Raw genomic sequence first — 13,221 nt, 5'->3', positions numbered from 1 at the left:
GCAATTTGCAAGATAGAAGAAATGGTGCACAAATGACCCATGTGAATTTATGAATAGACAATTCAAGGTCCTTACCCTAGATGTGATATTTGCTTTTATAATGTCGGTTGTCCTTCTCAATTAGCTACAATTATGGATCACATAAGTTAAAAATTAAGCTTGTAATTTTAATAATTAACATATAATCCAATGCCACGTCTAATATTGCATGAAGGTTTGCCTCAAATGGGAAATTAGTTGAAGAGAGTCCAGAAATTGTGACTGATTTGGACCTTAATCTCGTGGTAATGCTAAGATTATTGGCCTAATGTTGTTATAGGGTGTAAGGTTTGCTTCCTAGAACACAACAACACTTGACAACCCCCTTAATATTTGAGGTCCACTCGAAAGAAAATTAAATTAAAATTTTGACAATTTATTATTAGGAACATATTGTCCGAAAGACTCGTAACTATATTAATCATGCATGTGGGGTATTATATACAAATTCGATTGAAAAGTCCTTGAATTAATTAGTAAAAGAGTTGTTCTAATTTAAATACAGTACCTCGTTCAGATCCTAATAGTGTAACAATATATGTTAGAGAGCAAGCTTTCTCACCAAATAATTTTTAAATGATGGTCTTAAAATGTTAATTAATGTATGGTCAAACATAAATACATGGAGTATTAGTGACCGTAGAATTGGTAGAAAAACAAATACTCCCTTTGCTTTTAAAATTTAAAAATTCAATTCGACTCACTATATTTTTATTTTTTTTTATGGATTTTGCTAACGAACGTCCACGGGGCGTTAGATAAGCATTTAAAATACTTAAAATGGTATTAATTTGGGAAAGCATGACAAAATCACGCGTTAATCGGTGTAATTAATGTTCATTTTAATTTAATCTTTCTACTTTTAGTAGCTTATCCAACGCCCCCGGGGCGTTCGTTAGCTTTTGCCTTTTTTTATATATATATTTTTTTACAAAATTCACTATTCATGTTGTCACAGTTAGGGCTGTTCATTGGTCCAAGACCAGACCGGACCAACCCATATCAGACCGAAAACCGAAAAATTGAATTTCAAGAACCGAAGATCAGACTGATTAAGCTAGGACTGAACCAAAATCGGACCGAAAAATTCGGTCCAAAACTCGGACCAGACTGGTTCGGACCGATTTTGGAATTTTTATAAAAAAAAGTTCTAAATTTTAAAGAATTTTGGAAAATTCGGAAAAAAATAAAGGAAAAACAATACTTTAACGTCTTTTTTTTTGTATGTTTAGCACAAAAAATCCCATACGACTAATTTTTTCAAGCTTATAAAGGATAATATTAATCATTATTAAAAGTTTTATGTATAAATTTAAGAAAAAAAACCGGTCCGGTCCAACACCGGTTTTTATAGGGTTTTGGACCGGAACAGACCGAAAACTGAAAAAATAAATTTCTCGACCTGAAGACCGGACTGATTAGTCCGGTCCGGGGTCGGTCCGGTCCATTTTTCCGGTCCGGACCAAATTTTGAACACCCTTAGTCACGGTAAAAGAAATTTGAATTTTATTTTTTATATAAAAAAATAATAATTAACGCATATTTTCAAAATTATACTCCCTCCGTGTTTTAATAAGTGTTACACTTACCAAATCCGGCCGTGTTTTAACAAGTATTACACTTCCTTTTTTGGCAAAAAACTACATTTAAATATTATATCTCTCTCCTCTCATGGTCCCCACCTAAACCCACTACTATTTTTTTTTATTATATCTTTCCTCTCACATTCATTACTTTTCAATAAACTATTAACCCACTATATTTCTTTTAAATTTTTTAATACTCTAACTACCCCACTTACATCTTATATTATTTAAGTTAATTAAATTGTCTAAAATTATGTGCCGGTCAAAGTGTAACACTTATTAAAACACGGAGGGAGTAGCTTTTATTTATATATAGTTCAGATATTTAATCTCAAAGATACAAATTGGAGATCACACAAAAATTAAGTGAGTTGAACATTTTGAAATGGATGGATAATTACGGATAATATTTTTACAAATTTTAATTTGAAATTGTAATAATTTAATGGTTGTCCAAAAAAATATATCATATCACTAATAAATAAAGTTGGTCTCACAATCAAGCCACGAAACAGGGACACTTGACATTTCAATTTTTCGCCAAGTGTCGAGCCATCTAGACGACAAATAGATATTATTGTGATACATGTGAGGCTGAATAATTATATTTTGGATAGATTATTTAAGATAAAAATATTGTATAGAGTTTTATTGTCGATACACTACTAATGTTTCATATATACAAAATTAATTTTAACTTTTAATAAAAATCTAATAACTCGATTCTATTTCCAACGTAAAATATAATTTATTTTAAAAAGTTCTTTAAAATAAGATCCATTTATAATATAATTAAAATAATAGAGTATCAGTAAAAATAAATTTTAATCGGTAAAAATACATTCAATTTAGTAAAAAATATTAAAGTATCATATCACATGTCTAAATATCCTACATTATCAAACGTGATTATATGACCGTATTTAACATTCAAGCCAAAAAATTTCTCCTAAAATTCAATAAACAACATGAGCATCACCCGCGACACAAAACTAAGTATATTTATAAATGTGATACATGCATTCATATATCAAGAAAGAAAAGTGTCTGATTGCCTTGTAATTTCTGATTCGATTTACAAAAAAGGTGACATGTATGCATGTTTGATTGTGTTTGCCGTGAAAATTACATGGTGGCCTGGTGTCCCAACTTGTTGCATAAATTAACACACAAATATAATCCATGTTGATAAATGTCATATATGGACGTATAGTTATGTGGGTTACACTAACATACTAACAAATTAATACAAATCTACGGATATTTTAGTTACACCAAAATACCTTCCCTACTTCCTCTTTCTATATATATGAAGATTATGAACTACTGTCAAATAAGCTAACACCATACAAATAATTAATTAAGCTAAGTAATTAATTAATCAACACCATACTCAACCCTAAGCAACCATATATCCCACCAATATCAAGAGTAAACTCCTAAGATGGCCGTGCCAACATGCAAGCTTTTCGTGCTCGTCGTGCTCGTCTTCCTTTGCCTCATTTCTGCTCCTCTTATAGGTACATATAAATATGTAACTTTTTAATTTTTTCATATAGTTTATTATATTCATTGAATCATCTTATTTGCATTCTATTTTGATACTTAATTATTTTTATTTGTTTTAATTATTATTGTTTTGATGGTACATATATAGATGCAAGTAGGAATGTGCCAATGAAACATGAAGGAACAATAACTCCAATGAACAAGAACATTCACAACCATGATGTTGTTCCAAATACGACGACTGTTAACGTTGATGATAGCGTAAAAGTATATAATGAAGGTGATCTAATGATGATGGATTACACCCCCGTCAAAGAAAAGTCTCCAATTCACCATTGATATACATATATAGATCAAATATACTACAAATAATTGTACAAGCAAGCTAAGTTAATTACATGCATGGAACGAACATGATGATTAATTAGCTTGTTTAGTAGTAAAAATTATGTAGAGTTGATGATTATCTCCGGCCTAGCAGATCTAGTACTTGCTTACTTCTATATACATATATAGTATATACACTTGTATAAGTCGTTTGTTCCTCTATTAGATGAAAGAATATATATACGGAGTATAAAGGTATGTCGTACGTGTATGAAATGTGGATCTCATATATGAGTACCCTACGAGAGTAATGCCTAAAGAGTTATTAATAAATGTCGAATGTAATACGGACAATGTAAAATGGATATATATTCCATATGTACTTTAGATGTTTAGTAGTTATAAAAAAAAAAAAATAATAAATAAAAAAATAAAAAAAAGGAAAGTCTTATTTAGCAATTGAATTTGGTTGTCTTTTTTGGTACAAAATCGTGTTACTTTCACTAATTAATTTGTATTTGATGTCTATTAGTCGTTAATGATTATCAATTGTTTGTTGTTTTTCCGTAATTTTTACATGTATGTAATATTTTGACCTTTACACTTGTCGGTGTATAAAATTGATCAATCATTGATAAGAATAATTATCATGGAGTGAAATTATTAAAAGTTGATCTTGAAGGAAGATTGACTAGATTTTACATAATTATATCATTTCTTAAATATTACATATAATAAATCACCAAAGACCAATTTAATGGAATGCATGTGGGGTTAATGTAAAAAGCAAAACATTGTGAGTAAAAGAGTGAAGTAACTCTTTACCAATTAAATAAGAAAAAAGATATATAAAGCCCTAGAAAATGTTAAGGAACATGAAAATATAATTAATAAGTTGTTAAGAAACAAACATAATATGTGGTCACTCCTAAAATAGTTTTGGTGAATTTTTTTTTTCCCTTTCAATTTGATGAGTGCGTACTAGGTAAGGTCTTGTGAACTGCACGCACAATGATTATCACTCCCTCTGTTCTTTTATTAAGAGTCTGTATTTCATTTTGCGGTAACCAAAATTAAGAGGCTAAGAGCTTATTTCTATTTAAAAGTTGTACTTTTTGACAATATTATTCTCTTTTTTTGATAATTTGTCATCCTTTTTTTTTTTTCTTTTTTGTAATTTTGACATTAATTTCTAATACTTTCTCTCTTCCTCTCATCAATCTTTCTCAACCATTTATTCTTTCTCTCTATCTCTTTTTAACCCTACATGCATATTTGTACTCCCAATTACGTAGTATAATTTTTAAAGAATCGACAACTTTTTTAATTCTCGTGAAAAAACCCAAATAAGCTCTTAATAAAAGGACGGAAGGAGCAATATTTACCGTTACCTATTAATTTACCACTTTATTTAATTATATTGTCTAAAATATTGTGCACAAATTAATCAAGGGGGGGGGGGGGGATAGCTTCTCTTTAAAAAGGCTCAAAATATAATCTTTTTTAAATAAGCTAATTGAACTTTTAGATTTTAGGTAATACATATACTAAAAAAAACCTAACGATTGGAAACTATTTATCATTTACACAATCTGCTATTTACAAGTAGCTAGTCAAATCAACTATTACAACCATTTAGTCAAATCAATTAATACATCCAGCTATATTAATCCGCTATCAACCAATTATCAATTAAAGTCAATATAACCAATTATATCTTTTTTGACCAGTCATATAACCAATTATATCAATCAACAAACCAGCTATTAAAAAAAAGGACCAACAACTAACCGCTAAAAGCTAATTGTGTAAACAGAGCCACAAAGGCCATGTTTGGTAAAAAGTTGATAATTGAAACCGATTGTGTTAACTGATTTTGACTAGTTCATTGTATTAATTAATTTGACTTATAACTTATTTTATTAGCTAATTGTATATAAAAGTGTTTGGTAATAGTTGATTGTTTAAAGTTGCTTGAGTATGTGAAATGACCAGTAAGCTGATTATAAGGTAGGTAGTTTAGTAGGATTTTTAAAATTAAATATGTGTACAAGTGTCATTTCACCATAAGATATTGGTCGTGTTTGGGGAAAAGCTGAAAGTTGAAAGATGAAGTTGATTGTGTTAGCTGATTTTAACTAGTTGATTGTATTAATTGATTTGACTAACTTATTTTGTTAGCTTATTGTAGAAAAGTGTTTGGTAAATAGCTGATTGTTTAAAATTGATTGATTATGTGAAATGACCAATAAGCTAATAGTGGGGTAGGTAATTCATATAGGATTTTTGATTAATGGAGGTATAAGTGTCATTTTACCATAAGAATTTAATAAGCTATTGAAAAAGCTCCTAAAAAGAGCTTTTTAAAAAAGAGCTTATTTAGTGGAATAAGCTCTTTAAATAAGCTTCCCACAAAACACCTTGAATTAACTTATTTAATAGTCAATAAGCTAATCTTGGTCAAATAAGCTAATTTTGCTCAAATAAGCTAGTTACCAAACACAACCATTGAATAAGCTAATTGAAAAAGCTTTTAAATAAACTTTTTTAAAAAAAAGCTTATTTTGTGGAATAAGCTCTTTAAATAAACTTCCCATCAAATACTTTAAATTAACTTATTTAATAGTCAACATAAGCTAATATTAATCAAATAAACTAATTTCACTCGAATAAACTATTTACCAACTACAACAATATCTATTTGTCTAAAATTTCTCTGCCAAATAGAGCGTTCTAAATTTGAAGCTTGGCGCTAAATCACAGAAATCTTTCAAAACCCCTCCAAAAAATTTGAAAAAAAAAAAAAGAGCTTTCCACAATTTCTTTCATTATACAATTTAACAATCACTATGAATAAATTCTCAGAAAAATTAGCATTGAATCAATAAGATACATCTGCAGATGAAATCAAAAAGTCCTACTCCAATTAGAGCACCTGGGCAACGTTCAATTCTTTCCACCTTCAATCATCGATCTGCTCAACCATGGTAATAGAACAAAATTTCAATTAATTCAATACTTTTATTGCTGATTTGGGTATTTTTTTGAAGAACCCTAATTTCATTACAGCTCTACAAATCATTCAGATGGATCAGGTGTACTTTCAAACAAGAACAAAAGTGGTTCCAATCTCTCTTTTACTGATTTCCTTAATCGCAAGTTACATACTACTTCCGTGCTTCCTTTTGATAAGGTAATTTTAGCCAATTTCAGTTTTTCGTTCTTCATTTTTTTTTTTTTTTTTTTTTGAATTTGTTGGGAATTATTTGTTTTTTTTAACTAGTAAAACCCTAGAGCTTTTTCTTTTTTTGGAACTTATTTTGGGAAATGTTAGAGTAGAGTGGTGTTTTGAATTTGCAAGATTGTAAAACAGAACATAAAAGAAGAGGAGGTTTGGTATTTGTTTCGGAATACCTCGGTTTGGATTTAGTTGTCATATTGATGGTTCAAATAATTTTGTAACATGACAATTAATTTAGGATGGAAGGAGTATTTACGGGCTATAAGCCTATAATTTAACTTGTTATTGCTTGATTGGTTGGTTTTGGTTATTTGTTCATGTAATAGACTGTATCCTTTATTGGGGATAAAATGGTTTAGAATTTAGAGAGAAACTTTTTAGTGAATGGAACAAGGATGGGATGATTTTGGAAGTTGGAACAGTAATGGGTCTTTTTTGGAAGTGGGCAAGAAGGATGCAAGAGAGAACACATAATCTACCCTTGAGCATTTGCCAAGGAAACACATTACGATGCTAAGTCTAGTTATAAGACTGGTAAGGAATAAGGTATAGATGTATTGTAGATATGGGTGTCAAAAAGTACCTAAATGAGTATGTGGAGGGGAGGGGGTGGGGGGTTGGTGTTCTTGACAACAGGTGATACCGCGATCTTTATGTCAATCTGTCAAATGTGACCTCTGTATAGGATACAGGTTGGGTAACATGAGTAAGCCTCATCTAAGAAGTCTAACTGTTTTTCTACTTGTAGATGACAACTTCTGTAATATCACTTATTTCATCTCTACTGCAATTAGATGGAAACTATATTCTATACAATTTTAAGTTTTAAGTTAAATTGATAAACATTGGACTGGATTCCATTTATTTTTATGGTTGGATGTGTGTTCCTCTCACAGTTTCATTCAAATGGAGCATTATTGCTATAGTCTTAAACTATTCTTTCCTAGAATTTGTTCAACTATATGATAATCTTTACAACATATTCACTGCTGTAATAAAGGATGACAAAACATTCTCGGTGGTCAAGAAGGAGAATTCTCCCTTGACAGCAAACTGCAATCCCAGAACTAAATCCATTTTGAGAGGTGAGCAATATGATTGCGAAGGACCTCGTGATGAAAAGGGGCACGTGATTGAAGATTCAGTGTTTAAGCTGTTCAATGATTCAGGAGGAAACAAAAAGAGGTCTTCTGAATGCATGAACGGTTAGTGCAATCTTTTGATGCAGTTTCATAGTTATGGTGTACATTTTTGTTTTTGTACACTGAATTGTCAAATGCTGAATGCATAACATATTGTCTTCCAAATTCTTCATATAATTGTTAGGAAATTTCTTTCTGTTTTCATACTTAATAATTAGTCCTCCTTGCAAAAATTTTTGGAACATGTCTACATGAGTGAGTTAGGAGTTTGCAGATTTTGAAAGTGTAGCAACACAGTAGGAATCCAATTTGCTTCAGATTTTCTGATCTGCAGCTAAAATTTCCATAATGTTAATAAGGACGCACAATGATGTTCTTGAGAATTAAAAGAGAATAGGAACAGTTGATGGGCTACTCAGATTTTGGTTTCGTTGTAACTTATTAAAATCAGTAATATGGAGTATTAAAGTTGATAAGGATTCCCTGAAAATAAAAAAATTGCTATAAATAAGTAAATGTGCAGCAAATCACAACTAATAATTGGACTTGCAAGTTTACTTAGGTTTGCCATTTTCAACATTGTTAGTTTGCCTTACTCTACTCTGTTAACAATATTTTCCTCTCCTAATAATTTATTATTCTGATCATCTGATGTTTAATCTCTAAATTCTGTAAATTGTGTCATTGTCAGTCCATTGAATCGAGTCTCTGATTTTGTTTGGAAACCACAAACATGATACTGTGCATTTCTTCCTTTGAAACCTTAGGCAGTTACTCCACACTTTTACTATTCAATATGTATGACATGGAAATTAATAATTGGACTTCAACCAACTATTGGAGAAAACAGGTCTCATTTTCGCTATTTATTATCAAGGGATGGTGTGGTAACTGCCCATAAAGATCTCACTCCTAGATATAAAATCTGATTATGCATACAGATATTGTCAAGCCCAGAGATAGATCCATTACTGTATCAGAATTCAAATAAACCAAGAGTCTAAGACCGCAATCTAACCATTGTAAGTTGATTAAGGTCAAAAGGCTAGAAGATATGTTTGAGGTAAGCTTGTAGAACTGAACATTTAACATGATCATTGACAATGTCACTGCCTGAAAATTACTTCCAACAGTGAGGTAAGCTGTAACTCATAGCTTTTGACTATAATTTCTGATGAGTTTATGCTTCCTGTTAATCTGAGATTCTACAACTTACTCTCTCTGTAATTCTGTATTGCTTTTCATTCTTCCAGTAATTTAGCAATTTATGCCTTAATATCTATGTCATATGCCTTCTGAGTCGTTCTGACATATACTAGGTGGGCTTAATCCAGCACATTAGTATGGTTTTAATCAAATATCGGAGGATTTAACCACATTGCCGACTTTTTCTTTGGTTCAAACACTACTGAAGTTTTCCTTTTGTGGTTCATATATCTGAACTGCAGCAGATCCATCACAATCAGAAGGTGCTTCAAAGCAGCATAGTCAAAATCATTTGTTAGTCCTAGGAGATGACCCCAAGCCAAAGAGAAGAGCCCTTGGAAGAAATACCTGTAGCAATAAGAAACAAAGGCCTCTTTATAACCATTGTAAGTACTGCGTTATTCCAAACTATTGCTACTACTGTCATGCTTGAGGTTTATTAATCAATGTGGGATGGAACTATGGAGTATGGAAAGAGTGAAATGTGACTTGTATTTTGGTCTGGCAGATGAAAATGGAACTGGTTTCTGGGAACCTGAGAGAGAAGGTATCGACAGTGCTGAAGTTGGGAGCACGGAAATGTGGGAAGGCATGGGTTCAACAACCACACTAGGAGGGCTAGATGAATTAAGCACTTTTGACCACCTTTAACTATTAACCAATGCTTTTGTACTACCATGGTATGATTAAGCAATCTGACTTCTCAGTAAATGAGGACTCGCGCCAAATTCTACTTACGTTGAATCTCTAAGCAAGTTTGTAATATGTATGTGTAGATACTAATATCCTAATATCTGTGATCCTTGTTTTTGGGCGTGCTGATACTAATGTTGATGAAACAATGGGCGAGATCAAAGGATTTTTAGGAAATCAGTGGACGACTGATCATAGAACCAACTGGTGTTTTCAATATCTTATGAACAATACAACAGATTTGATCATTTGATGCCATAAGTTGGCTTTAAGGTTTGATTTAAATATCATAGATAGGGTTGAAATATTGGAGTTTCTCAACCCTTGAAACTCGAATAATGCTTGTGTCTTCTCAAAGTTCGCTTTGGAATAATTTAGTCACAGTCTCTGTATTATGTAAATTAAACTAGAAAGATGCTTGAATGATATGTGAATAGACATTGTAAAAGCATTTAAGAATAAAATATGAAAAATGCTTGTTTTGAATGGTAAAAAAGGCATGCTTTGCTAAATGGGGAAAGGCATCATGACTTGTGGCTTTGGTTTTAGCCCAAATGCTTAATCCATTCAGCTAGGCCTATAAAAGTTTAACCCCAACTATATTGTGCAAAAACTATTATAGTGATATCATGCATTCATGCCTAGAATCAAAGAAACTATTGTCAACCCCAATTATAATTACTTGCACAACTCAGTCAAGGGGGTTCTCCTAGGGGCGGGGCTCATTCTTAAGTGCTTTCTTTTCTCTCAAAAGTAATCGAATAATGTTAATCATTTCTGTATCGGTCCAATTTTATAAAATATTTTAAAAAGACAATGTAACAACTTAAGTGTCAAATTTACATTGACTTGACATTTTTCATAGCTTAGCCTAAAAGCACTAACGTCTTTCTCAAACTTGTCAATTTATCATTCTTATGTATCATTACCTATGCACTCCTTTATTCCTACTAACAACCCGCTTGGTAGGTGGTCATAAATAATGGTAATGAGAATGTGTTTGTATCTATCAAGGTTCATTCCAAAAGCAATGCTAATTCACCCCAAATTGTGCATTTTTCTTTATAAATTTTCGTTTTCACCTATACATGAAGTAGACAACACATGCTTGAAGATGAAATTGCATTACCATGGAGATTACAATTTTTATTTCGTTTCTAATATACACTAAAAGTTCATTTTCATTATCATCATTTATAATCGGCTACTAAACAGGCCAAGGCCTATCCTCGAACCCTTTTATGATATGCATTAACTTGCAAACATGACTTGGGCCTGTTGTGATTTAATAAGCTGAACTGAACTAAACTGAGCTGAACTGAAGTGAATTGTTTATGAGAGAAGGAAATTAGGAACTGAACTGAACTGAAATTAAGCTGAAGAGAACAGGCCCTTGGTCCATTATGTCCAAGCCTAAATCTTACTTGAAATTAAATGACTTACTTATGACGTGAACCGAAAGAAACCCAAACTATATCATTGTAAATTTGTTATTGATATGAATATGAATATATTGAGGATATATTTTGGGAAATAATATGATATATTTTGTGACCATATTTTATGGCTAGAATATCTTTTGGGGTTATCTTTTGGTTAGTTTCCCAATTCTATCTTTAGGGTAAACTTGTATTATATATTAGCCATGGCGGCCATCAATAAGAATTAAGCTTTCATGTTCATTCAATTTAACATGGTATCAGAGCCAGGTTACGACATGGTAGCAGGATCAATTTTTTAATTTTTCCTTTTTTTTTAAAAAAAAAAAACACACACACACACACACAAAATATTTTTTTCGATGAACCATGGTGGACGACAGCAATCTGATGTCACCAGATTATGAGTACAACAATCGACAAAGTATGACTGCTACGTCTGCCAACAATCAGATTGTGAGTATGGGCGGCCAATTATTTCCAAGTGAACAATGGCATACACTTACAAGTTTGGTGGGTAATACCAAAATTTTCGAATATTATTGTTCGAATAAAAAGTTTGATGATACCTCTTAAATTATTGATACAGGAGACAAATCTTGGCTTTTTGATACAAAGAGTTTTGAATGTCCTGTAGGGTTACAGAACGGTGAAACAGTGTTGACTTCTCTTATTGGTTCTGTTTGTCTGTCAGACAAAATCACTCTAACTGAGGTGCTCTATGTCCCTAATTTGAGTTGTAATTTACTTTCCGTTTCACAACTTAATGATGAGCTTATTTGTATTGTCCAATTTAACTCATATATTTGTGCTATACAGGATCAAACGAAGGAGTTGATTGGAACGGGAGCTCGGAGGGACGGATTGTACTATTTTAGCAAATTGGATTACGTGCATCATGTGGGTGCTACTGACGCAAGGTCTAATTTGGAGCTATGGCATCGTCGTATGGGTCATCCTTCCGAAAAAGTAGTTAAGTTGCTTCCTACTGTTAATTGCAAAGATAGTCTTGATAAGGGGTGTGAAGTTTGTATGCGTGCGAAACATCCTAGAGATAGATTTCCTTTGAGTGATAATAACGCATCTAGAATATTTGAGAAACTTCATTGTGATTTATGGGGTCCATATCGTCATGTTTCGTCGTGCGGAGCTTGTTATTTTTTAACAATTGTTGATGATTATTCTAGAGTAGTGTGGATATATTTGTTGGTTGATAAAATTGAGGTGTTTCGTATGTTTTTGTCATTTGTTGCTATGGTAGACAGACAATTTTCCCAGACAATTAAAGTTGTGCAAAGTGACAATGGTACCAAGTTTAATTGTTTGCTTGATTTCTTTCCTGCAACTGGGATTATTTTTCAATCCTCTTATGTGGGTACACCGCAACAAAACGGGAGGGTAGAGAGAAAACATAAACACATTTTGGAAGTAGGGAGAGCCTTGAGATTTCAAGCCAAATTGCCCATTTATTTTTGGGGTGAGTGTGTTCTTACTGCCGTTCACTTAATTAATCGAACTCCTACTCTTTTACTTCAAAACAAAACTCCATTCGAAATTCTTTTTAATAAACCACCTCATTTTGATGCTATTCGCACGTTTGGGTGTCTTTGTTTCGCTCACAATCAGAAAACGAATGGTGATAAATTTGATAGTAGGAGTTGGAAGTGTGTGTTTTTGGGTTATCCGTTTGGGAAGAAAGGGTGGAGATTGTATGATTTGGAGTCTAAGGTATTCTTTGTTTCTCGTGATGTTAAATTCATTGAAGAAGTGTTTCCGTTTAGTCGTCCGAAAGATGTAAACATTGACTCTCAGGTTTATGAGCCTAATTGTGATGTGCATGATGATTTTATTGAATATGAGTTGTGGGATGAAACTGGTGCATTTTTTGAGGGCAATGGTGGAGGTACAAACAAGGAGGTAGCTGTTACTTCCCCACACACTGACCCAACGGGCGTTGGCATAGAAGAACAACAGCCAGCCCCGGTTTCTGTCCAGGATGCTAGAAGTCCCTCGGGCGCTGGGTCTGCTGCATCCCAACC

General features: G+C 32.3%; 1 protein-coding gene across 2 annotated transcripts; it reads left to right on the top strand.

Annotated features, from left to right (window-relative positions):
* Positions 1-6,150: 6,150 nt before the first annotated feature.
* Positions 6,151-10,028, top strand: LOC145582304 (uncharacterized). Of its 2 annotated transcripts, none has more exons than XM_081639304.1 (5): positions 6,151-6,448; positions 6,531-6,654; positions 7,703-7,907; positions 9,296-9,436; positions 9,559-10,028. In XM_081639304.1, the coding sequence occupies exons 1-5, from the start codon at positions 6,363-6,365 to the stop codon at positions 9,699-9,701; spliced, it is 699 nt and encodes a 232-aa protein (XP_081495430.1). In that variant the 5' UTR covers positions 6,151-6,362; the 3' UTR covers positions 9,702-10,028. The 2 variants fall into 2 exon arrangements, with proteins under 2 accessions (XP_081495430.1, XP_081495429.1); XM_081639303.1 differs by having other exon boundaries at positions 6,153-6,448; positions 9,293-9,436.
* The last annotated feature ends 3,193 nt before the right edge of the window (positions 10,029-13,221 follow it).

Source organism: Chenopodium album, chromosome 15, assembly GCF_948465745.1.
Source record: "Chenopodium album chromosome 15, dcCheAlbu1.1, whole genome shotgun sequence".
Taxonomy (NCBI): Eukaryota; Viridiplantae; Streptophyta; class Magnoliopsida; order Caryophyllales; family Amaranthaceae; genus Chenopodium; species Chenopodium album.
This window is presented reverse-complemented; position numbering and strand designations above follow the sequence as displayed.